This window comes from Cyprinodon tularosa, unplaced genomic scaffold, assembly GCF_016077235.1.
Source record: "Cyprinodon tularosa strain WSP-4 unplaced genomic scaffold, ASM1607723v1 ctg602, whole genome shotgun sequence".
Lineage (NCBI taxonomy): Eukaryota > Metazoa > Chordata > Actinopteri > Cyprinodontiformes > Cyprinodontidae > Cyprinodon > Cyprinodon tularosa.
In genome coordinates, this window is record NW_024039344.1 from 395,289 (window position 1) to 419,021 (window position 23,733).

A 23,733-nucleotide genomic window follows, 5' to 3' on the forward strand; every position below is an offset into this window, starting at 1 on the left:
ACAGGACCGCTAATGGGGACTGAAGCTAGGGAAACAGGATCGCTAATGGGGACTGGAGCTAGGGAAACTGGACCGCTAATGGGTTCTGGAGCTAGGAAAACTGGACCGCTAATGGGTTCTGGAGCTAGGGGATCTGGCTGGCTAGGAGCTGATGGAGGTGGCAGGAAAGGAAAAAGATCTTCCCTCTCCCCATAAAAGTAGTGCCTTAACTGAGACTCCTCAATATGGGGAGCTCTAACTGCAGGGGGTGTAATACGTGGACCTGGTTTGAGTTTTTTAGAAGATGGGACTAGCTGTTTGTCATAGAGGTGACGACTGAGACTATGGGAGACACTGACCTGGTTATGGGGGAAGCTAAGGCTAGCAGCTGGCTGACCCGCCGGAGAGGGAGTGGAGGCGTCAGGCTGACCCGCCGGAGAGGGAGTGGAGGCGTCAGGCTGACCCGCCGGAGAGGGAGTGGAGGCGTCAGGCTGACCCGCCGGAGAGGGAGTGGACTTCTTCCCCCAGCGACGCTTACGCCTGGAGGGAGCAGTTGGCCGGGGAGAAACAGAGGTTGAACAGGCAGCTGCTGCAGGTGATTGTGGTTGAGGTGGAGGAGGTTTATTTAATAGCTGGGCTAAAGCCGCCTTGTGGTTCCACTCCACCTCTTCTAAACTGTCCAGAAATCCTAGGGATGACAGGAGAGTTGTTTGGGGGGTTAAAATCTTTTTTAGGTCGGCTGCAGCACATACCCGTCTCCAGGGAGGGCTGAGAGTGGCAATCCTGTCCAGTGTGAACCGACAGTTCTCCAGGAAGTGTGTCATGCTTCCTGCCAAGTTTGACTCTGCTGGGTCCATGTTGGCTGGTTCCTTCTGTCAACAATGGGTGGTGAGGTTGCTTGAGGACCCAGATGCAGAGACAAGTGAAGCAGGGATGAGTTCAAAATCATGGAGACATCAGGGTAGAGACAAGTCTGAGGAGCCAGGGAGAGACGAGCAGAGTAGAGAACACAGCAACAAGAAGGAACCAGCACTGAGAGACTGCAGAGGTGGAGTATTTAAGGACAACCAAACAAAAGGATGGACTAACGAGCTGAATGGGGAGCAGGTGTGGGTGGAACTGGCAAGAGGGAATCCAAGGGAAAAGAAAACAATCACAAGGGGGCAACAGAGAGTAACTAAAGAATGCTTGAAGATCATGGAAAATAACAAAACAACTGATAGCAGAAAACTGAAAACTCAGAGTCACAACAAATAAGAACCATAACAGCAGCCATATGTTGTGCATTGGGCTAATTAAGATCATCTTATTTCATTCCAGTGTATTCACTATTAATTTACCTTTTTATTAGTCTTAAACTGTTTTTTCATCTTAAATTTGCATTTCATTGCAAAAATATCCTGACAGATAGTCTTACATTTATATTGCTTGGTAGTCCCCATGAGCTCTCCTACAGCTCCAGGCGAAAGCATTTTTTCCTCTGGCCTGGTTCCTGATTGAAAAAAAGAAAAAACAGCAATTCTTGCATTGCTGGAGTAAGAGCCTGCGGCTGTAGAATATATCGGAAAATAGGTGATAAGTATGTATTAGGTCTAAAAACTCCCAAATTAGAACTTTGTCAGTAATTGTTTTATTTTTTAACTATTGTGGAGAAATTAGAAACAATTCCAAAATATGAATTTTAAAAAAGATACTCAAGAGTTAAAATGTTCAGTTGATGGCGACTTACTGAAAGAGTTTCAGATGCACTGAATAATTTGGCTTTAGGTATTAGTGCTGTAATGATTGCACTTTTCCATCTGGATTACATGTGGCAGAAAATCACTAACTGCCGGGCAGGTTTTAAGATGAAGCCTCATTAGTTTTAATTGTGCTGAACTGCCGTCTCCATGCGTAATTGCCTTTCGTTGTGACCCCCATTTCCTCTTGTCAACATACTCATAACCATCCCAGATGTCCCCCTGACCTGCTGTTCTCTACAAGTGGATAACTTGTATAAAAAACAGTAAGGCTCTTTCATGCCAATTTTAGTTGTTGACTTATTCATCATTACAATGGTCACAATGGATGAGCATGTCATCAGCTTTTAACTGAGAGTACCTGCACAGTCAGAATCTTTCTGCTTTAATTATGTAGTGGAAAGAAGAAGTGGGTATGTTGCTGACTTAATGCCAGGAATGGGATTTTCCCCAGCCGGGTGGGGGGAAGGCTCAGAATGGGGCTGTGAAAAAGGATACTACTATGTGCTATAGGCGAGGACAGGGCAAAGAACTGATTTATGCCCACAGATCCATGGGAAGCGCTCAGGTTCCCCATGAGATGTGAGGGAGTTTTAGAGTGCCGTCTTGTAAAGCGATCCTCTCTACATCCCAGCAAGTATGGCCCTACTCTACATCCTTCAGGTCAAAGGTCTGTGTGTCAGAAACACACAGTGGGGTGTGGGGAGTTTGGCTGCAGTGGCATTAGTGAATATGGTTACAGCAAGCTCAGTTGACCTTAGAGTGCTGCTATATCATCACGTCTACCCCAGACATTAGACACACTGATGTTTCATTAAGTTGGCTGGCCTAAGAACCCTTTTATACTGTGCAGTTTTCCCAATCTTATAAGAATATTTCCACAACACACTATGTAACATGGTTTAAACTTTGGTACAATGTCTAGTTTGATAAGTGCACATTAAAAAATAGATATTTAATGCTGAATCAACAGTGCAGAAGGTGGTTTTGGAAGCATTTATCTAGTTAATTGAATGTTAGGTAGATATTAAACATGAGCTAAAGTTTGTAAATATATAAGGAAGGCATTAGCAGGAATTCATCTAGAATGAAGCAGAAGTTATGGACAAAATTAATAAGATTTTGATTCAGTTTTAAGATTAAGAATTTAAGTAGCTTAGTCAAAAATATTGCATATGATTTTATGTCATGGAGGTATGCTGGCGAAGGTTCTCAGTCATCCAGGTCATAGTAATTCCAAAAAAGGAAAATTAAAAACAATCCACTGGACTTTGTTTCCAAGTTTGAAGACGTTTCGCTTCCCATCCAGGAAGCTTTTTCAATTCAAATGTCAGGAATAGCGTTGAGTTTGAGGTTTTATACAGTAGCCCAACAAAGCCTTGTTTTTGTTTTGAAAACATGCAAATTGGAACAATGGGGGTCGATTGGCTTCTTTTGTTAGACTGCAATGCCCCATACCCGTCTAAGTGTCTGAAAGGTCTGTCGACAGACGAGGTCCGCTCTCCTGTTGCGATGATAACGGGAAGGGATTAACTCAATTGGTGCATTGTAGGTTTTTGAAAGTTGAAACCTGAGTCCACCCCCTCTGTTTAGGGTTGTTTTTTCTTTCTTAGATGGCTTCCTTCACTCCCCTCTAAAGCCACCTATTTTCTTTATCCAAAATGTGAACAATCTAGTCCTCAATAGAATGTCCTTTGTCCATAAGGTATAGATGTACTGTCTTCAAATTTGAAAACAAAGTCCTGTGGATTGTTTTTTATTTATTTATTTATTTATTTATTTATTTATTTATTTAATGTCTTGGAGGAAGTTGAAAAATAGACTTGCTTGTGGAGGTCATGAATCTATGGAGATTGAAAGTGGAAAATGAGATAATATTGAGTAAAAGGAGAGGGCCAAGCACAATACCTATGGGAACTCTGTTCCACAGAGATGTCTTGGGAAAAGTGGAGTTGTTGATATCACTAAACTGTAATCTGTTAGACAGTAACATCTATAGAGCAGAGCTAATGATGTTAAGGAGGGTGGAACAGTTTATAGTTCCATATACTGCTGTGAGGTGGAAGAGAACAAGGACGCTGAAAGGAAGAGAAGATTTTAGAGAAGTAATTTTAGACAGAGGTGTTAGAGCTGGGGACTAAACATGGTTTTGGAAACAGTTTTTTAAGTGGAAAAGGAAGTTTTCTAGGGTGTCATTGGCAGACACAGAACTGACTGATTACATTTATTCATATGAAATGTATAAATGTCATTTTAAGATAACTTTTTTTCCTAAAAGGGATGAAAAGAACAATGTACTAAAAGTCAGCTTCTTCATTTCAGCCTCATTAGCAAAACTGAAATGCAGATTGCTGCCGTAGATAGTACATTTCCATATAAATGGGAACATATTTGTCTGAGGATAATAAGGAGTTTTTCTCCTTTTGTTTTTTGTATGAAATAATTATCCAGACTTTGAATCTTTTCTCTTTCTTTCCTTCTACTGTCTTTGATGTCTTTGATAAAAAGTCATTGAAAGATACACAGATTTAGTTCAAAACAGCTAAACCAGTTTGAAAAAATTGACTCATTTCTTTGTCTGGGAAAACCTCATTAGAGCTTTATTTTGAATCATTCAAAAAAGAAGAACAAATTTCTTTTATGTTGCCGTTTAACTGAAGCAGTTACAGAATCTCGTAAACTGTATCATTAATCTCCATCGAATGATTAATTATTTGAGCACTTAGAAATTGTACTATTTTGAAATTAAACTCAGGATGTTTTATTTTATGAATGATATAGATGTTCTGAATACCTGGTTTTGTATCTAGAAGATTCCAGTAAGGCTCAGACCTTTTAATTTATTCCACACATCCATGCAGTAAAGCTTAATTTTCTCCTCACAATCCAGCCATCGGTGACACACGTCGCCCCTCAGACTAGTCATCCTTTTTGATAGGAGTATCATTAGCAAATGAGAATTAATTAGCCGGCTTAATTAGAGAAATTTGTGCAACAGTGTGTGCAGCTGGGAATGAAGAGTAGTTGCTCACAGTCAGCTGTAGTCAGTTTTAATTCGTCTTTTACTTGGACATAAAAAGAAAAAAAAACAATTACAGGATTAGCATATTGGTAAAAATCTAAAAGTTTAAAAGGAGTAAAAGTATTTGCCATTCACTTTTTCCATGAAGTGTTATGGGTTACGCTTCTGCAAAATTCTTTTTATCCTCGTAAATAATATGTGGATGACTTTAATGCATGAGTAAGCATAAATGTTTTGCATATTTTAAGATCACCCAAATATGCACACTGCTTCTCTTTCACAACCTACAGTTTTACAATTTTCTTCTTGTGTTTAAATTTGACTTTATTCTTTTTTTTTTTATTTTACCCTTATATGGATCTGCTTCCATTTACTTAATGTGAACTTCCCAGCTGAGGGACAGCAAAGATGTATCGATTACTTTTAAAAAAATTTCTGGTTTTAACCAATAACTTCTCTTTTTTTTTTTTCCAGCCAGGGAACTGATGGACCGATAGCAAAACTAAGCTTATGAAAAATGATACAAATTTGTGAACAGTCAATATAATTTGAGCCATCATTTGCTGCAGTTAGTTTTAGGGTGTTTGTCTAAAGCTTTTGCATATTCCAGAATAATACAAGGAAAATTCAGAAATGTTTATCACAATATAAGTTATGATTAGAATTTATTGCTCTAACACTTTTCATTCTTTACCGTAACACAGTTCTAAATGCTAAATTTTTTCTAAATTTACACCTAAATTTCCAACATTTGAAATATATATACAACAAAATACTGAGGTCTTTCTTAATAGTGATGTTGCACGTTTTTTCACCTTCTTTTAAAACAGTATTTCTTCCAGGATTGCCATTGAGCGGCATTCATTTTTACAAAAATCTCTAACCAATATTCCTTCCTTGATAAAGAAACATATTCCCATATCATTATGCTGCCACCACCATGTTACATGATGGGGATGTTGTGATCAGGCTGACGTACAGTGTACTTCTTAACATGTAATGATCTGAAAATATGTTTAAAAATTCACTTTTGTTCTCATTAAATTCAAGGTCTTACAAATGAATGGCATTCTTTCAACAGGGTCTTTCTTCTTGCTTTACTTGTCCATAAAGCCCAGGGTTTTTGAGCTCAGGAAAAGAAATTATACTTCCTATAGATTGTACATCTTTGCAGCCTCCCCTGCTGTATCCTTCTTGGCCTATTCTATAATTAACGATCTCAGACATTCCAAAGGTCCTCCTTACTCTGATACCCTAAATAACGTGAAGCCCAACTGTTAACAAATTAGTAAATTGACGTCTTATGTTTGATGGCATTTCAATCACAGAAAAAAAAAAAGCTTTATTCATAAAGGTTCTATGGCTTTGAGTGCTTGTCTAAGGCAGCTTTTCATCTGCCTGTTTTTGCTGTTCAGTCAAACTGTGGGACACATTCTCATCGTTGGTGTAACAAATGTGTTGTTCTGAGCTTTGTGTCGCTCTGTTGGGTAGTTAGGCTCTGCAGATTCCATCTTTGAAATGGTCTTTTGACATTTGTGTTTGTTTGTGTCCAAGTAAATTAGTTGATTCTCCCTCACCACCCTCTGTCTCTGTGTGTATTAGTGTGGGTTTGTGTTTTTTCATGGCATTCTCTGAAGGCAGACGCATGCTTGAAGGGGACAGGGCTTTCAGCCATCAGTCACCATCTAACTGACAGTTCAATCTGATACCCAGATTCCATTTGCCGCACTTTACAAGCAATGGGATTGATAACAATCCCAGATACCCCGACCATTTTACTGTGTGTCTTTGAATGTTTATGGGAATGTGTGTGAGCATGTGTGCGCATGTCTTCGTGCACCCCTACCGCCCCTTTCCTGGGCTGCTTTTGTTCAAAGGCGAACCCAGCCTCCTGTCACTCTCCTGTCTGCCATGTTTCAGACTGTGCTCTCCAGATAAAGCAAAAGGAATTGGTTTCCTGTTCTCCTTTTATTTGACCTTAAAACACTCTTGAGCGTGTGAAGCCGTTGTAGGTGAGATGGCTGGCAAACGCAGGAGACACACGGCCGTTCACACTTCAGCAAATATAATGATCGCTTTTGTTTCGTTTAGGGTCTCTGAGACTAGAGTGTCCTTCTGGAAGTGTATACACTCCCTTAGGAGAAGATCCAGTGCTGACAAGTAAGGTTTATTGGCCAAACTCCTTAGAGACCAGTCCCTAAACATTTTCTGAGTTCTTGAAGCAAGAGAAGAGTTTAACCAAGGTCAGAAAAGAAATCGATTGTTCAAGTTCTGAGTTCTGTTCAAGAAGAAACAGTCATTTTATTAAAGTAGATAAAAATGAGAAGAGTTAATGATAATAAGAATCAAAATTCACTCATGAAGCCATTTATCATCCTGTAAGGGTTAAGATTCATTAAGACAGTACATTGTAGATTGAATGAACAAGCTGATATTAGTCTATTTGTCTAAAGAGCCCTTATCTACAATCAGTTCTGCCACTTCCAAACAAAAGTTAGCAGCAAACAGGTTAAAAGAGTCTCACAGTTTTTTCCTAACCCGTTTTGAAAGCAGGGATCAAAAGGGAGGGTGACAGGAAACAGGAATGGAAGAGGTGAGGCCGGACAATTGCAAGCAGGAGGAACAAAACTGAAAGCGAAGGAGTGAAAGCAATTGGCTGCATCTTCATGTTATGATCTGTCAGCGCTGACAGGGGCTGAGCGGAGCAAACATGCATCTCCTGTGTCCCCCTCGGTCAGTTTCCATGGAAACGCTAGTTCTCACTCTAAATACATAAACTGCATGCTCATCTGACTTTCTTTGTTTTCCAAATAGCCAACACAAGGTTCAGATGAGCTGTATGAAGGAAGGCTTAAATTAACTTTAAAGCATCAATGGGATATCATTTGACAGCCTGCAGTTGAAGCATCAGGATGGAGAAGTCTGGAGCTGCAGCTCATACTCCTCCACGGGTTCGAGGTTAGACCCACAATTATTCCGCTGTCATGCAGTGGTACAATTTGGCCATCGTAAGACTCAGACATAGCCCTATAACGAGCAGAAGTGCAGAGGCCAAGATAACAATCAGTCATTTGGAATAATCATTTCCATGAGTTATGTTTAGGGAAACGCACCAGTGAACTTAAGGCCAACGAGTTCAGCCTTAGGTTGAGTGAGGAGGTTAAGAGGAGCCCCTGGTGGCCGAGCATGAACAAACAGCAGCCTTACTACACGGTTGATCATGTTTTATGTAACCCTCAACCCTCTATGGGAAAAGTAAAATATAAGATCATTTTCTTTTATAAACTTGTCAATAACCACTCTCAAAAAGAGGTAATTAGATGTTTTGCAAGACGCTCACCTTTTTCAGTTGAGTCTCTTGAAACAGAAAAAAAATGTATTAGCAAAAATAAGATAACTTTAGTAAATAACAAAACATTCACTGCTTTTTTCTTTTGCTGTTCTTCATTATAGACAGATAACCTTTATATGAAATAAAACCTGTACAAGAAATTATTTTTTTGTTATTGAAATTTTAATTATATTTGAGTCACTATTTTTTTTACTTGATGTTATTATGTCACTCGGATCCTCTCTCACTTAGATATTTACTTATGCTTATTAAAAAAGAAATTCTGTGTGTGAGTCTGATTAAGTTTACGAACCCTCCTACTGTACCATGCAATGCAGTCCTCACTAAGTGGAGTGCAGCGTCTAGACTGATGTAGGGCCGTCTCCATCGACAAACTGTTAAGAGCTTTGTGCCTGTCTGTCTGGCTGTTGGTACTCTGTCCAGGCTATTTCACCACATTAACCATTTCCATTCAGTCCTCAACTGATGTGTTTTGTGGATCTGATGCTGTTATTGTCTTTGGCTGCAAACAGTTTTCTTTTTCCAAACCTTTGGGTGTTTTGACATCAATTATAGTGATGGATGACTGGAGGAAAACAGCTGAATCCCTACCGCTCACACACACAGTTTGAACACCTCTCATGATCATCCCTCCAGCATCAAATGTCCGGTCCTTCGAGGAACCCTCAGATGCAGGTGTTTTTATTTGTCTCTGGAAATATTAGCATGTCCTCTGTTAGACTGAACAGATCTTCATGCCTTTTGCTGTGAGCCAACTTAACTGATTCGGGCATTGATCTAGTGAGTGAAGGTCATGTACCATCAAACAATTCCCTGCTGGGAGGCCAAGAGAGCGTTTTGTGTCTAAACCTAACTGTGGGAGTTTGGAAAAAAACAGTTTAATATTTAACTTTTTGAACTTGCTCTCTACCAACATGTACTTTTCAGATGCTTCTGCACATTTATGCCCTCTCAAACAGCAAACATGCTCATCCGTAAGTATATCAGGCATTCAGATCTTGATGGACACATTGAGCTGTTTGAATGTTTTGAAGAAAGTTTGCATGCCTTTTTTTCCTCCCCTCTCTCTCTGGAATGTGTGCACAACGAGTAAAGACTGATTTATGTCTTCTCCATGGTGTGTACATGTCCTTCTGCTGGATGCCTCTCACAGAGTGAGTGTGTGGGTGTCTGTTTGCGAAAGCACAACAGGAGTTTTGGTTCTCACACATTCACACAGGTCTAGTTTAACAAATACATGTGACCTCAATTGATATCGGAAGCTTTCCAAATAGCTGCTGTCAGAGACTGACTTGAACCTGACTTTTGGTTGGACTGGATGTAGTATGCATGGGCCAATAGGAGCTGTAGGTGTTATTACCTTGAGGTAAACTAACATGGTTTTAGAATAGTTGCTCAAAAACAAAGTGCATAGCAAAAGCTTTATTTGAAATAGAAAAGCAACACGAGAATTACGTTGCTTTCTCTGTTTAAGCAGAAACAAGCAGCGACTGATCAATGCATGGATTGTCTAGATCTGCTTATTGTCCAAATGAACCTTTGTGATGCTCTGTTGATAGATTAATGCCTTTTGGGCAAGCCCCTGTTTAGCTGCTAAACTAGTTATGCTTTTCTGTTCAGGTAGAAAACCCATAATTATTGGCTTACTGTAAAAGACCTGCTGCTTGTAGCTTATAAACTACAGTTTTAAATCAGCAATAGCCTAATAAGAGTACTGCCTGTCTGTTTTTGAACTAAAAGTATTTTTTTTAAGATAACTGAATCGATCTTCATTACAAGCCAGAGAAAAGTGTAGTAGCCAGCTGACCAGCAGTTTGCAGCACAGGGAGAGAAGGAGATCTACTTTCCATTACTCTGAGGCTTTCACTTACTTCTAATTGAAAGTACTTTGAAGTAAATTTGGCAAAGTATGACTCAAACTTTTCAATGCTTAGCATTTTGTTATCTTGGACTTTAGTTCCGATATCTGGCTCACTTGTATTCAGTGTATCTATGTTTAACATAGCTGTAAAATATATAAACCAGTTCTTTGAAAACATTTTTTTTTCTTTATAGTTCAGTTTGATGGAGTGGAAAAGTCCCGAATGTCACCAACGAAGGAGGGAAAAACTCGTCCGCTGCAGCGACATTCTAGTGGTTGTTTGGTCAACACCAAAATGACTTCCCTAGACCACTGCAGCTCCTCTCTAGGGGAACGTATTGACCCCACGATGCCTCTGGAAAGCCAGTTGTGAGTGGGATTTGTGCTGCAATATTTGGCTTTGATCCAATTTGTTTATTTTATCCTTACCATTGTTTTGTCCATCCTTATTCCCTGCCGTTGGTATGCAGCTGGTACCACGGAGCCATCAGCCGAACGGATGCAGAGTCTCTGCTCAGAATGTGCAAGGAGGCCAGTTACCTGGTGAGGAACAGCGAGACCAGCAAGAATGACTACTCCCTCTCCCTGAAGTAAGGATAACATGTTTCTAAGACAAATTACATTCTGTAAATTAGCAATTTGTCTTTCTGAGGTCTGAAACTTGTGAATTGTAGATGAAGAAAAAAACAAATTTAATATCAGCAACACATATGATATGGCCTAAAAATCCAATCTCTGATTTTTTTTTTTTTTCCTAAAAAAATCGAATTAATCAGATTTTTTTGTTTCCTACCCAAGGTTTTATAACGGAAAAGGACAAATGACTTTCAAATACTTAGTTACATTTAAAACACCCCATCTGGGAGGGGGCCTTAATTTAAAGGGCAATGAAATCTAAGGTGTGAAAATGTTTGTAAAACAATGTTTTACAACAAAAAATGAAAATATAATAAATTGAATGTTTGTATTTAGTTGTGTTACACAGCTAGTATATTAGTTATGAGAAGACAAAACGTGATGAACTGATGTCACCCTGAGCTATGGAAGCCCAAGAACTGCATCGGTGGGAAAACAGAAAAAAAAGATTTTCCAAAAACTATATATCTTCATAAACAGACAATCCTAAATAATATATCAAATCGGTTTTTCATTGGTTCAGGAGCAGCAGTTTATAAGAAAAATTGGTATAATCCATTTCCACCTACAAAAAATAATATATAATCAAATACTGTTATAAGCCAGAGGAAGGCCAGATTAGAAATATTTCACAAAAAACTATAACTAAATGTGATTTTTATCTCAAAGTAAGTCTGAGTGGGCAGTTTACATTTGATCTAATACTGTCAATTCAGTCTGTAATCCCTTAGAGCAGCAGTGCTGCTCTGAGCTGCTAAGCTTCTCATTTTGGTCGAAACATTTTTAATGTGGACTGAACGATTTTGAGTTATTCTAACTCGCTCTCTGTGACCTTTTGTTATGAGGGTTATTGTCCCAAACAATTTGTATTGTGACTGGGAATAACAACCAACTAAATTTGAATTATTAACAGTCCTTGTTGATAATGCTGGTTTTATTATTCAGCCTTATTCAGAAATCTATATATGTTCTAAAAATAATATAGTCTCTTGGTATAAACCAACAATACTGCAGAAAATAAGGTGTTAATGCAACTATCCAGAGAAATGCCACTTAGAAAAGGTATATATATATATAGGGTTGTCAAAAGTATCGATACTCAAAAAAGTATTGATACTGAAACGTTGTATCCGGATACAATACTCATTTTCAAAGTATCGATACAGTGCTACCACCAGTGGCACCTAAGCAGTCATTCATCTAAAGTGTAGAATAAAGGAAAATGCACTTTCAGAACACTGTGTGATTGAATAATTCTGTGCACTTTTCAGTTTCAGACTTTTTTTCTGTAAAAGGTGCAGCTGCTGAGAATTATTTTTGTTTCTTAACCTGTTTGGCTAGTGTCATTGTTATGTGTGCAAAGCATAGCCAAGGAAGGAACACTTAATTTTAATTTTATACGTTTTTTTATCAAGCTTGTTTAATATTGTGCACAGCGTACAACCTTCATTGTATTTGATTTATTAATGAAAATATTTCTGTAGAATTTTGGAGTCTTTGTTTTTATCCTTGTGGTATCGAAAATGGTATCGAGTATCGAATATTTTCCTTAGTATCGGTATCAAGTTGAAAAGTTTAGTATCGTGACAACCCTATATATATATATATATATATATATATATATATATATATATATATATATATATATATATATATATATATATATTGGGGATGGGACGATTTATGAAAACCGTCAGAATCGTTCGGTTCGACTGTCTCGGTTCGGTTAGCGTGTGTTTCGTTCGGTTCATGCGCTGCTCCTTTTTACACTCCAGAGCAGAAGGTGGCGGTACTGCGACCAAAGCCAACCTCCAGTAGTAAACAAGAAGAAGAAGAAGCGAAGCAGCTTAGCTGGGTGTAGCAGGGAAAAAAATCAGTTGTTGTGGAGAGTTGTGTCGGACTGGCGAGTGGGAAAGAACTGGGGTTGGAAGACGCGCCAGCAGCACTTTATAGGTCTGCTGTATGGGAGCGCTTTGCATTTAGAGTGACCTACGATGACGGCGGAAAGAAAGTTGTGGATAAAAGTGCAACACGTTTTGTTTATGCTAACAGCAACATGTCATGCTAACCCCGAAATCCCTCATACTCCGTCAGCAACCCCCGCTGCGCTCCAGACCGGCTGCTCAAAGCAAAGCCTACAGTCCCCACTGTGGCTTCGTCTGCTCCCCTCTGAGTTCCTTGGAGATGGTAGAGAGCATGTAACCTGACAACAGCCAGATGCATGTGTCGCTAGGTGGAGCGAGACATGCATCTGGCTGTTGTCAGGTTAGAGTGCATGCGCCAGATGATTAAATTCAAAGCAGCAAAACATACGGAAATGATCCAGGGTTTCCGCGGATCATTTAAAATAATTACAATCCATTATTTTTGGGGGGATTTTTTCATTAATTTCATAATTTTTTATGGAATTTCGGTGTAACAATCAACATGTATCGAATCGAACCGAAAACCGTGACCAGAAACCGTGAATCGAACCGAACCGTGGATTTTGTGAACCGTTCCACCCCTAATATAAAAAAACTGTTTTCTCACCCCTCGTGGGGTGGTATGTGTCATCCTCAAGCTCGGGTCCTCTACCAGAGGCCTGGGAGTTTGAGGGTTCTGCGCAGTATCTTAGCTGTTCCTAGGACTGCGCTCTTCTGGACAGAGACCTCTGATGTTTTACCTGGAATCTGCTGTAGCCACTCTCCCAGTTTGGGGGTCACAGCCCCCAGTGCTCCCCCAGTGCTCCAATTACCACTGGCACCACTGCTGCTCTCACTTTCCACATCTTTTCTAGCTCCTCCTTCAGTCCTTGGTATTTCTCAAGCTTCTTGTGTTCTTTCTTCTTCATGTTGCTGTCGCTTGGGATTGCCACATCTATCACTAGTGCCTTCTTCTGCTGTTTGTCCATCAACAATCAACTGGATAGCTCGGTAGGTAACACCGACGACTCCGGCACAGGTGACCGGGGTTCGATTCCCGGCATGGACATCCAGGTGGACCCTTAGGCAGGGTCCTTTGTGCTTAGTGGCCTACCTCAGGCATGAGTGAAATCGCCCGGGTTAACAAGGTCTGCGTCAGTTGCTAGGGAACCAGGGCAACTTGATGACAAATTGGCTACTGGAACAAGACATAGATGGACTAGAGCATATATATATATATATATATATATATATATATATATAAAATGGTTGTATTTATGTAAATAACACTGGGCTGATGTCCGGCTCTCATTAGAAATATTATTTTCAGTTTCAGTTGGCATATAATCCAGCATGATTACAACTAAAAAAAGAAGGAAGTCTAACTTATAGTGGTATATTAAATCTGTTTGGCTTTATTATTTTGTTATGGAACATGCAGTATTACTGCCCTGCTTGCCAGTAACATATTCTGCCACCTAGATGAACCGTCATGAATCTTTATTCCCATTTATGTTATAGATTTCAGAGACTAAGGTCATAAATTACAAGGAGAGTAATGATTACAGTCTAGTGATGGAAATATTTTTATAAAGCATGTAACACTGAGCTATGATATTGCAATCTCAGCCCTCAAACTGTTCCCGTAAACAGGAGGAAACATCTGTCAGAACCACACTCAGTAAATAACCATCTGCCACAAATAAGGGTTGAGAGAACATCATGAACTAGATGTATAGCTGTGGTTTTGATAAAATGCTGACTCTTACTTTCCTGTATGGAAATAATTTTACCCTTTAGACCTTTTTTTTCGCGTGCTGTCCAACTCTGTCCTCTGCATCTCCTTTTTTCCCTCGTCTCCCAGCATCTTCTCCCTGATTTGCTGACTTGCCCCAAGCTTGGTTACCTTGTCGTTGGTGACCTCCCTGCTCTTTGGTGCATCCTGCTGAGGGTTAAAAGGAGCCTCTCTAATTAGTTTGGATATGAGCCTGTTCTACTGGAAAGCTTGTCTCCACGATGAAGCCCCACAGTGCAGTTGCTTTTGAATTTTCTATGTAATAAGAACAAATTGACATGGAAACGTATCCTGAAACATTTACCTCAACAAGATAAACATTGATAGCATGACTCTGACTGTATAATCTCAGTTTCTCGTCTAAGTAGTTATCAAAACAAAAAAAAGCATTAGACATGATACATACTGTGCATCCGCCAACCTTTATATAAGTGGAAACCATAATCTGCAAAGACACTGATTAGCCTTTGTTATGATAGCAGAGCTCATCTTGCTGGAAGCCAGATGTGTTGAAAGGGTAAATTATTCGACTCCCTATTCATTACATGTGACTGTAGTTATCTGTACTGCTTCCGTTCTCACTATATGATCTGCATTTTTTTTCAGTAAAGCCTTGTTTTCGTGCAGTGATTTAAGAGAAAAGGAGGAACAAATTCTTCGGATGTAGATCCACTGCACCGCAGTTCACAGCATTTCTGACTGGTGGACAAACTTAGGATCCAAACATAGTAAATATAGTGATTAAAAACAGTTGTGCATTGAATCCATTAGTCATATATAGTCTGGGAAAATATTTAGTATTTAAATTTTAGGTGCAAAAAGAATGACTGAGAATTGTGTATATTTTAATTTGGAAAATCACTTGGACAAAATCCATGTGAACCCTCTGAAACTTTTTTTCTTCATTTTTCTTCAGGTGGGTTCATACAACTGATTATGTTTTCTGAATAGCAAACAATGAACCTGAGAAAAGCAGGTATTATATGGTCTATTTTTGAACTGAGGTCTTTATATTTGTAGGCTCCCTGTTTTTCTGCAGTGTAGTAAAACTGTTGCATCATTGCTTAATATCCTCCATAGTTAGGCATGCATGGCCATAACACTGGCTTTTATAGAAAGAGTTATTTTTCATTTAAAATGTTGTTTTGGTTCAGTCTGAGCGGCATGTTGCTAAACAAAGGCCCTAAAATGTTTTATGAACTTTTCTCCTGGCCTTAAAGCTGAAGTCTGTAAGTTTTTAAAAATCACTTTTTTGTCATATTGGCTAAAACTGTCCCTATGCCCAGACAGCAGTACATGTGATATGTAACCTGTGAAAAAAACTGCTTCAATTGGTACCGCCTACTGCCTGTATTTCAATCTGGAAAGAATAATTCGGGACGAGCCAAAACAACCAATCACAGCCAGAGGAGCGTCTGATGGAGTGTCAATCACAGCTCACACACGCTGAATCGCGCAGATGCTGTGAGAGGGGTGGAGCTTGGAGGTGGGGCATGAGTGAAGCAGAGAGGGTGGGGGAGTGACGTGAAACCTGTTTTTCTTCAAATTTTCAGTCGAAGTCTGCTCTCTTCTCAATGTTACAGACTGCAGCTTTAATATGCTTGAGGCTTATGAACATTTTATGCAACCAATTTTGTCAAAATGCAATCCTGAATTAGTCTTGTATTGATGTGGAATTGCCAAAAAAAAAGGGTGTGTGTGTTGAGGAGGGGATGGGGGCTTTGGTTGGGCCTACATATATTTGCTAACTCTAATTTGGGGTTTGAATTCTTTTATGACATGTCTGTAAATCTGCAAAAGTTAAATCGCAGGAGGACAGAACATGTGCTCAGTTAAAGCTTTTTATTTTGATAATAGTAATGGAACACCAAGAACTCATCCTCTGGTAGGTCCCATCATTATCAAAAACATATGAGATTATGCTCTTGGTCAGCAGTAAGATGGGCATCAGATTATGATTTACCAACAGTATGGAACAATTTGTTGTTTGACTTTTCTGCGCACTAATCACAACCAGGCAGTTTGAAAGGTTTGGTTCATTTTAGTGGAGGGTACTAAACGGTGTTAGAATTATTAATTTATTTCCTTTGTTTTTCTTTTATTTTCTTTTATTTTTTTGATTGGATCAGGGCAACCACATTAACTTCTGGTTTCACCTACGTTACTTGTGAAAAACTCCAAACGCTTCTTCTTATTGGTTTATTTCAACATTTGCCTCCTTGCCTCGCTTCCATAAAGGTTAGTTTTTGGGAAGCGTGGCTAAAACTGTGGTTGTCATGTCAACAGATTCTCATGCTCTAACTGTGGTTTTCTCCTGCTTTTGTGGTTTTTCAGCTGCTTTTGTGATCAGTACTCACTGCTTTGTCCTTATCCAGTCTGCCAGTTTAGGTGTGTTGGTTTTAGCAGGTTTAGAGTTTAGCTGAACAGTTTAAACTGAGGCCCCGTCCACACGAAGTCAAAACGAACATGAAACGCTGATATTTTCAGAAACGTTTGTCGTAAAGACGGAGACGTAAAATAAATGTGATCGTCCACACGAATGCATGAAAACGCTGCAAAATGTATGCCAGGCCTGTAAGTGGCGCTGTCGTGCCAAAGCAAAAATAAGCGACGAAATGTTGGGCATGCGCACTAATATTTATACATGGTTGCCCTGCGGGTCCATTTTCGTGGTTCAGTCAAATTCAGGTGCTGAACTATGTCGTCGATATTGCTCTGTTCTTCCTGGAGATATTCCAGAAGAAGAAGATTCTGTTGTAAGCCCGACAGCAGGGTGAGTAGCATTAGCAGCAACCATTCAACACAGTACGGCGCCATTGTTGTTGTGATACTGTGTCGCGCATGCGTGTTTAGAGGCGACGCTATGACGCATGCGTGTAAAAAAAAAAAATGCGGTTAGAGCTTAAAGATGGAAACGCGAAAACGGCGTTTCAAAATCTTCCCACTCTGAAGGCTGAATAAAAAAAAGATTGCTTACAGACCCCCGAAACACCGGCTTCGTATGGATGAGAGGCTGGTTTGGTGAAAAATTTGTGCGTTTAGGCCAGGGTTCGGCTTCGTGTGGACGGGGCTTGAATATTGATTATACCAGCCCTCTCTAAGACAACCAAAGCTTGTAATATTGTTTATAAACCAACCATGTTTGACATTTAATTGATCATCTAAGGCCTTCAGATGATCACTGGATTTAAGCTAATTAATTATACACTGTTAGGTTATTTTAACTAATCTTAAGTTATTTTGTTGCATCATTTATTTTGGAGTATCAGCGGGGTAAAGAGGGGATGAAAACAAATGTTTGTAAAAAAACACTTTATTTTTATCGCCCCTAAAATTGTCAAACTCGGCATCTTTTTTCTCTCCATCACAATGGAGGACTATGTGTGGTTAACACAGAAAGTTATATTTACACGGTGTGTTTCAGCTCAGCTACAGATTAAAAGAAGAAAATGTTGCAACCTCGCAGAGAAAGATCTGATTGGTTAGAGTGACGGGTGCCACCAACCTTAGAGGCAGAGGGGGCCCAGGGTTCAGCCTCATCACACAAGCTGCTACTGTGTGAGGAGGTTAGTAGCCTCCATGTCTGAGGTTGTTAAAAAATGTATAAGGCCATGAGGTGGCACAAATGTGCATTGCATTATTGATAGGGGCAGGTATCGCTAAGGCCTCCTGCCTCTTCAGCCGTTTGCCTGAACAGACGGCTTTTTTCTTTATTTTATGTTACCCATCTGCTTTTTTTTATCTCGCGCCGTTTCAGCTCACCTGGAATGTTTGAAATACAGTTTAAATCCTTCACACATTTTCAGAGCACACCGCTGTCCATTTTCTCTTATCATGGAAGAGATTTGCACAACTTGTCTGAGTGGAGATGTTTTCAAAGAGAGAATAAAGTTCTAAAATGAGCTGGGGGAAAAAACTTGCATGTTTTTAGGGAGAGTTGTTATATTCAGGTGAATCTTTAACGATGTTGATGTCATTGTACAATGAATGTATTTATTTTTTTATAACAAAAGGTAAAACTCATGAATTATGTTGATTTATTATGGAAAGTAATTTTAGTGAATATTAGGTATACATAAAAGTGAAACGTAAATATAAATTCTTGTGAAAATGTTTATGCTACGTTTTTATTAATATTTATTGCTAACATGTGCAGCACTTTGGTCAACAAGGTGTTTTTAAATGTGCTTTATAAATAAATTGGATTGGATTGAAATGAACAAGTAAGTTAGAAATTGACTTTCAACCAGGTTTAAACCTTATCAAGAAAAAAACATTGTCCCTGCTGTGAAACATGGAGGAGGCTCTGTTATGTTCTGGGGCTGATTTGCTTCATCTGGTACAGGATGCCTTAATCTCTGCAGGTTACAAAAAATTATGAAAGAATATCAAGCGATTCTAGTGAGAAATATGCTGCCCAGTGTCAGAAAGCTTCGTCTCAGTTGGAGGTCTACAGGATAATGACCCTTAACCCAGAGCTAAAAACACCTAACAAGGAAAATATTGGAATATTCCTGAGTGGTTTTCTATGACCAAAATCCCATCGAGTATCTTTCGAAGGAGGTGACATCATGCCATCAAGAAAAGGCAGCCTTCAAACCTGTAAGATCCTGAGTAGTTCGCTTATGAGCAATTGACCAAAAATACCTGCTGAAAGGAGCAGAAGTCTAAGTGACAGTTACAGAACTTATTTGATGCAGTGATTGCCTCAAAGGGTTGTGCAACAAAATATGAAGTTAATGGTACCATAATTTTGGTCCTGGCCTGTTTCATGAGTTTATCTTTTTTTTTAAATCATTCTGTTGAAGCATGGTTGTAAAGAAATTAAATTTTCATAGAATTTATATTTCTTATATCTTTTGTCAGGTCATTTCTGTGACAACTGTTGGTTTTCCTTTTATTAAGCACAGCAACCAACAATTTTGTCCATGTGTTTAAGTTTTAGTAAAAGGTGTAACTTAAGCTCCACTGTAGTAATAAGCATTATGAAGATGCTAAGTTTATTTTCTAGCATGCATCTGGTTGCAATGTCAGAAGTCAAACTATCTGGTTTAATAAGCATGGTTTCTCTGTATCTGGCTGACCAACAAAGTCCGCTGTCCTAAACCTCAGAGAAGATCTATGGGGTATGGCTGAGAAGAGGAGGACCTCAGACCCAGCAATGCAGAGAAACTGAAGGCAGCCTTTGTAGCCCTACCTCAGAGTGATAAACTGGTTGCCTCTATGCCACGATGCAGTGATGCTGTCCTTTCTAAAAAAAAAAAAAAAAAGAGACTTGACCAGGAAGTGAGTCTATATACAGAACAGAATGGACATACTTTTCAGTACACAGACATTTGTGCATTAATCATGAAATTCAAACAAATTTAAATGTTTTACATAAACATTTAAATTATACAACTTTGTGTATAATAAATGAAATTAATTAAATACTCTTCCTGACTTTAAAGTTACGATGTGCCTGTCCTAATGAACCCCTCCAGTTCTAAGTGATTATGACATTATAGTAGAGATCATACCATTCAGTTTGTCTATGTGTGAGTAATAAGCACAACGGATCAGACGCTTAAATAAAAGTCAAAACAAGGTCATCATCATTTTGGCTCATGACTTCTCAGTTTCACCTGCTATGGATTCATAATGCAGAGAGCATCATTCACAAAGCAATCCAATATGCTGAAGGTGGAGATAAGCTGTCAGGCTGTCCCTGCTATGAGTGCCTCTCGGTTCAAATCAAAGTCATAAACCTCAATAAACACGACAGCAGACCTCCCCGGTGAGATTCATCCTGATTACACAAATAGAGGGTCCACAAACACAGGGATATGATAACGCTACAAAGGCCTGTCAGCTCTAAAAACAGCCCCACATTCATTTTATCAGCAACACTCCTGTGTTTCGCCTCTCTGTTGTGCTGGTTTCTGTATCTGCTGGACTGTAACACGATAAGGAGCCCTGAACACTAACTGGGAAACCAGCTGGGAATCTAAAAATGCTGCTATTGATGTGTTTGCCTTCATAAGAGTAGCTCTGAGTAACTAAACACCCTCCTACCAGCTCAGTGCTTACACTGAAGATTCATCAAACAAATTTACAGATCAGATTTTTTTTTCCAACAAGCTGTGATGGCACTGCTTACAGAGTAATGAAAATTCAAAGTTCATATCTCCCATTCCTCTCAAATTGTGATTAAATTTTTAATGATCCAAAACAGAGCAATAATGAAGCAGTCTCAGTTTTATTGTAACTTAGCAAACATGCATTTCTAACTTATTTTTTTTCTGTAAATGCTTCTCCCTTTAAAATACTTTAACTGTCTTCCCATTAGACTTCATGCAAAGAGCTAGAGACTTAAAGCTTGATGTATTCCCTGTAATCTCTGAATTGACAGTGTCTGAATTCTTAAAAGCTGGCTTACCCTCTTTCCTTTAAATCCATGTTTATGTATTCTCTTTTATTCATTCTTAATGGTTGTCCTTTAATTGAACCCTTTAGTTTTTTTTCTGGGTTTGTTTACCTACAAGCAGAGAGAGAGAAGGAACACCACCAGCAGCCTTTAACATGCTATTACAGGATATGTTAAAAACAGGCTTGCAAACAAGGTGCCTAAAGCTGTATTTGTGCGTCTGTTTATCATAGATACCATTCAGGGTATATTGGCTCATGGTTGCAAATGTGTATTTTGTGTGTCTTTTATAAGGAATTAAGAAAAATTATAAAACTCATCAACAAGCTTGGTTATTATTTTTTTGTATTCTTTTTTTTTTTTTTTTTTTTTACATTTATATAACCAAATCAGGGACATTTTCGTGCCTCCTTTTTAAAATGGATCATATATCGGAAAATTATCACTGACAACTTTCTGTTTTGCATGTTTACAGTCCGTCTTAAAGCATAAAGAAAAAATAATAGTGACTTAAATGTATCAGTTGCTCCAACATATTAGTCTTTTTTTTAAATATGCATAAAATCATCATTTCTTTTGTTGGAAAACCTCCATGGGTTAAATAAAAACACGATTAGGTCTTAGTTTTGCTATCAATAATTACTATAATTCATGTAAAGATAAAAAAAATGACATTTTAATTAAGAATTATCCAAGTTTAGATCAGCATTGCATAAGATACCGATATGAAGTTAACCCAGTCATCAGTCCATACAAATATCACTTGCTCTGTCAGCTTCTATCAATCTGTCCACGTATTTCCATAGATCTCTCCTTTCATTCAGCTGTCTACCCATTGATACAGGCATCATTTATGTCTGTCATCTATGCATCTCCTTTCTTTTTCATTTTTAACCTGTCCTTCAACTATGGATCCAACAGATTACCTACTATCTGTCCAGCCATCTCCACCCGTCAGTTTATTCATCTATTTATCAATTACTCCATTCAGTATGTATCCAGTATTTTCTTTCAGCTTCGATCTTAATATCTTGTATTTACAAATGAAAAAAATGCCAAAGAATGATGGAAAACTCTTGAAATATGACTCTATGTAAAGGAAGTCTGTTATTAGCATCTCTGGGAGATATTTTGTTATTTCTGTGTATTAAGCCCAAAAAGTTTTTTTTCTGGAGTGATTTTTGTTTTCTCCTTCAGGGGTCAGAAGAGGCTTTAATAGTTTAATTTGGCCATTTAAATCCCTTTTTATCTTTAATAATGAAAATATGGCTTGCCAGAGCTGAGAACCTACAACCAAACCTACAACCCACACAATTAGCTTATGTAGTGCAGCTCATCTAGGATGGAACATCAATGCAAGCTGTGGCAAGAAGGTTTGCTGTGTCTGTCAACGTAGTGTCCAGAGGCTGGAGTAGGGCTGGGTACCGAACTTCGGTACTTTTATGGTACCGACCGAAATGCTTCGGTTCTACAGAGTATCGAAACATGCCTCGTCTTTCGGTACCAAGTTTCGGTGATTGGCTGGAACACTTAAGGTGATTGCGTCATCCAGGAAAAATACACAGGTGGTCACGCCTACAGCCAGGGTTCATGTGTATCTTTTGTGAACTGGTTGCAGCGTCGCGGAACCCCTTTAAAATGCCCCCCAGGTCAAAAGTGCGGCTTCACTTTATTAAGACTGATGCTAATAGTGCACAATGCAATACATCGTGCACGGAAATAATTTAAGAGCAGAAAGTCGCTCTGTGTTTGACTGCAAGAAGAGCGGACCGCAGCCAGCGCGACCATCCTCCTCTCAGCAGCCCGTGGGCAGAGCAAAGCCAGAGCGGAGTGAATCATGCTGCTTTCAAACTGGATGCAGCAGGAGCAGCAAAATCTCGTCTGCTGCTTCATTTTTGCTGCTTGTACCAGCTTCTGACGCGCTGCTGAAGAAGCTTTGCTGCTCTGGCTGCGCGGTCGCAAAGTGGGTCAGACGCGCGTTGGGCGGAGCTACTCTATCCTTTATTTGCCTTGCAGCTATATTTGCTGTGATCAGTGGGAATAAAGTAGTTTTATTATGTTTTTAAGTGGGAAAATCCACCTGAAAACGTAATCAGTGCAGTCAGTTCATCCTGCCTTCCAATATTATTTCTGTGGGAGCCGCTCAGACCCCCCCCATACCAGCGGTGCGCTGTCAGTAGGATCCCATTCAACGGGCTTGTTTGTCAGACATGGTAATTTTTCTAAAGGAAAACTGCTAAGTAAAAAGGTCCTCACAATGTAACAGTGAATATTAGACACTGAATTATTTATTTTTTTATGTAAGAGGAAAAATGTAAATGGAAAAACAGAGCTTAAAATAAAACTCAAGATTTGTACTTTTTTATGTTGTGTAATTTTCTTTTTTTTCGAATTGATATTATAAAACTGGTATCGAAAAAAGTATCGTTCAGGAACCGGTATCGAAGTGAAGGTATCGGTATTGGTACCGGAACCGAAATTTTTTTAACAATACCCAGCCCTAGGCTGGAGGCGCTACCAGGAGACAGGCCAGTACACCAGGAGATGTGATGGAGGCTGTAGGAGGGCAAAAACACAGCAGCAGGACTGCTACCTCCACCTTTATGCAAGGAGGAACAGGAGGGGCACTGCCAGCGTCCTGCAAAATGACCTACTGTCGGCCACAACTAGATGCATGTGTCTGCACAAACTGTTAGAACCAGACTCCATGAGGATGGTATGAGGTTGCGTATAGCTCAACACCGTGCAGGACACCTGGCATTTGCCAGAGAACACCAGGATTGGTAAATTCACCACTGGCGCCCTGTGCACTTCAAAGATGATAGTAGGTTAACACTGAGCACATGTGACAGATGTAACACTCTGGAGACACCATAGAGAGTGATCTGCTGCCTGCAACAACCTTCAGTATGACCAGTTTGGCAGTGGGTCCTCTTTGGAGGGCCACAAAGCCCTCCATGTGCTCACCAGATGTCGAATGACTACCATTAGGTCCCGAAATGAGATCCTGAGACCCCTTATGGGAACATAGGCTGGTGT

The 23,733-nt window shown here is 39.4% G+C and overlaps 1 protein-coding gene across 4 annotated transcripts in view; it reads left to right on the top strand.

Annotated features, from left to right (window-relative positions):
• LOC119797925 (SH2 domain-containing adapter protein F-like) overlaps positions 1-23,733 on the top strand; it is a 131,485-nt gene that overhangs the window by 103,520 nt on the left and 4,232 nt on the right. For all 4 annotated transcript variants that reach the window (XM_038307193.1, XM_038307195.1, XM_038307194.1 and 1 more), the window contains 2 exons: positions 10,148-10,322; positions 10,424-10,543. In XM_038307193.1, the coding sequence (XP_038163121.1) occupies positions 10,148-10,322; positions 10,424-10,543 (295 nt within the window). The remainder of the gene's footprint in view (positions 1-10,147; positions 10,323-10,423; positions 10,544-23,733) is intronic.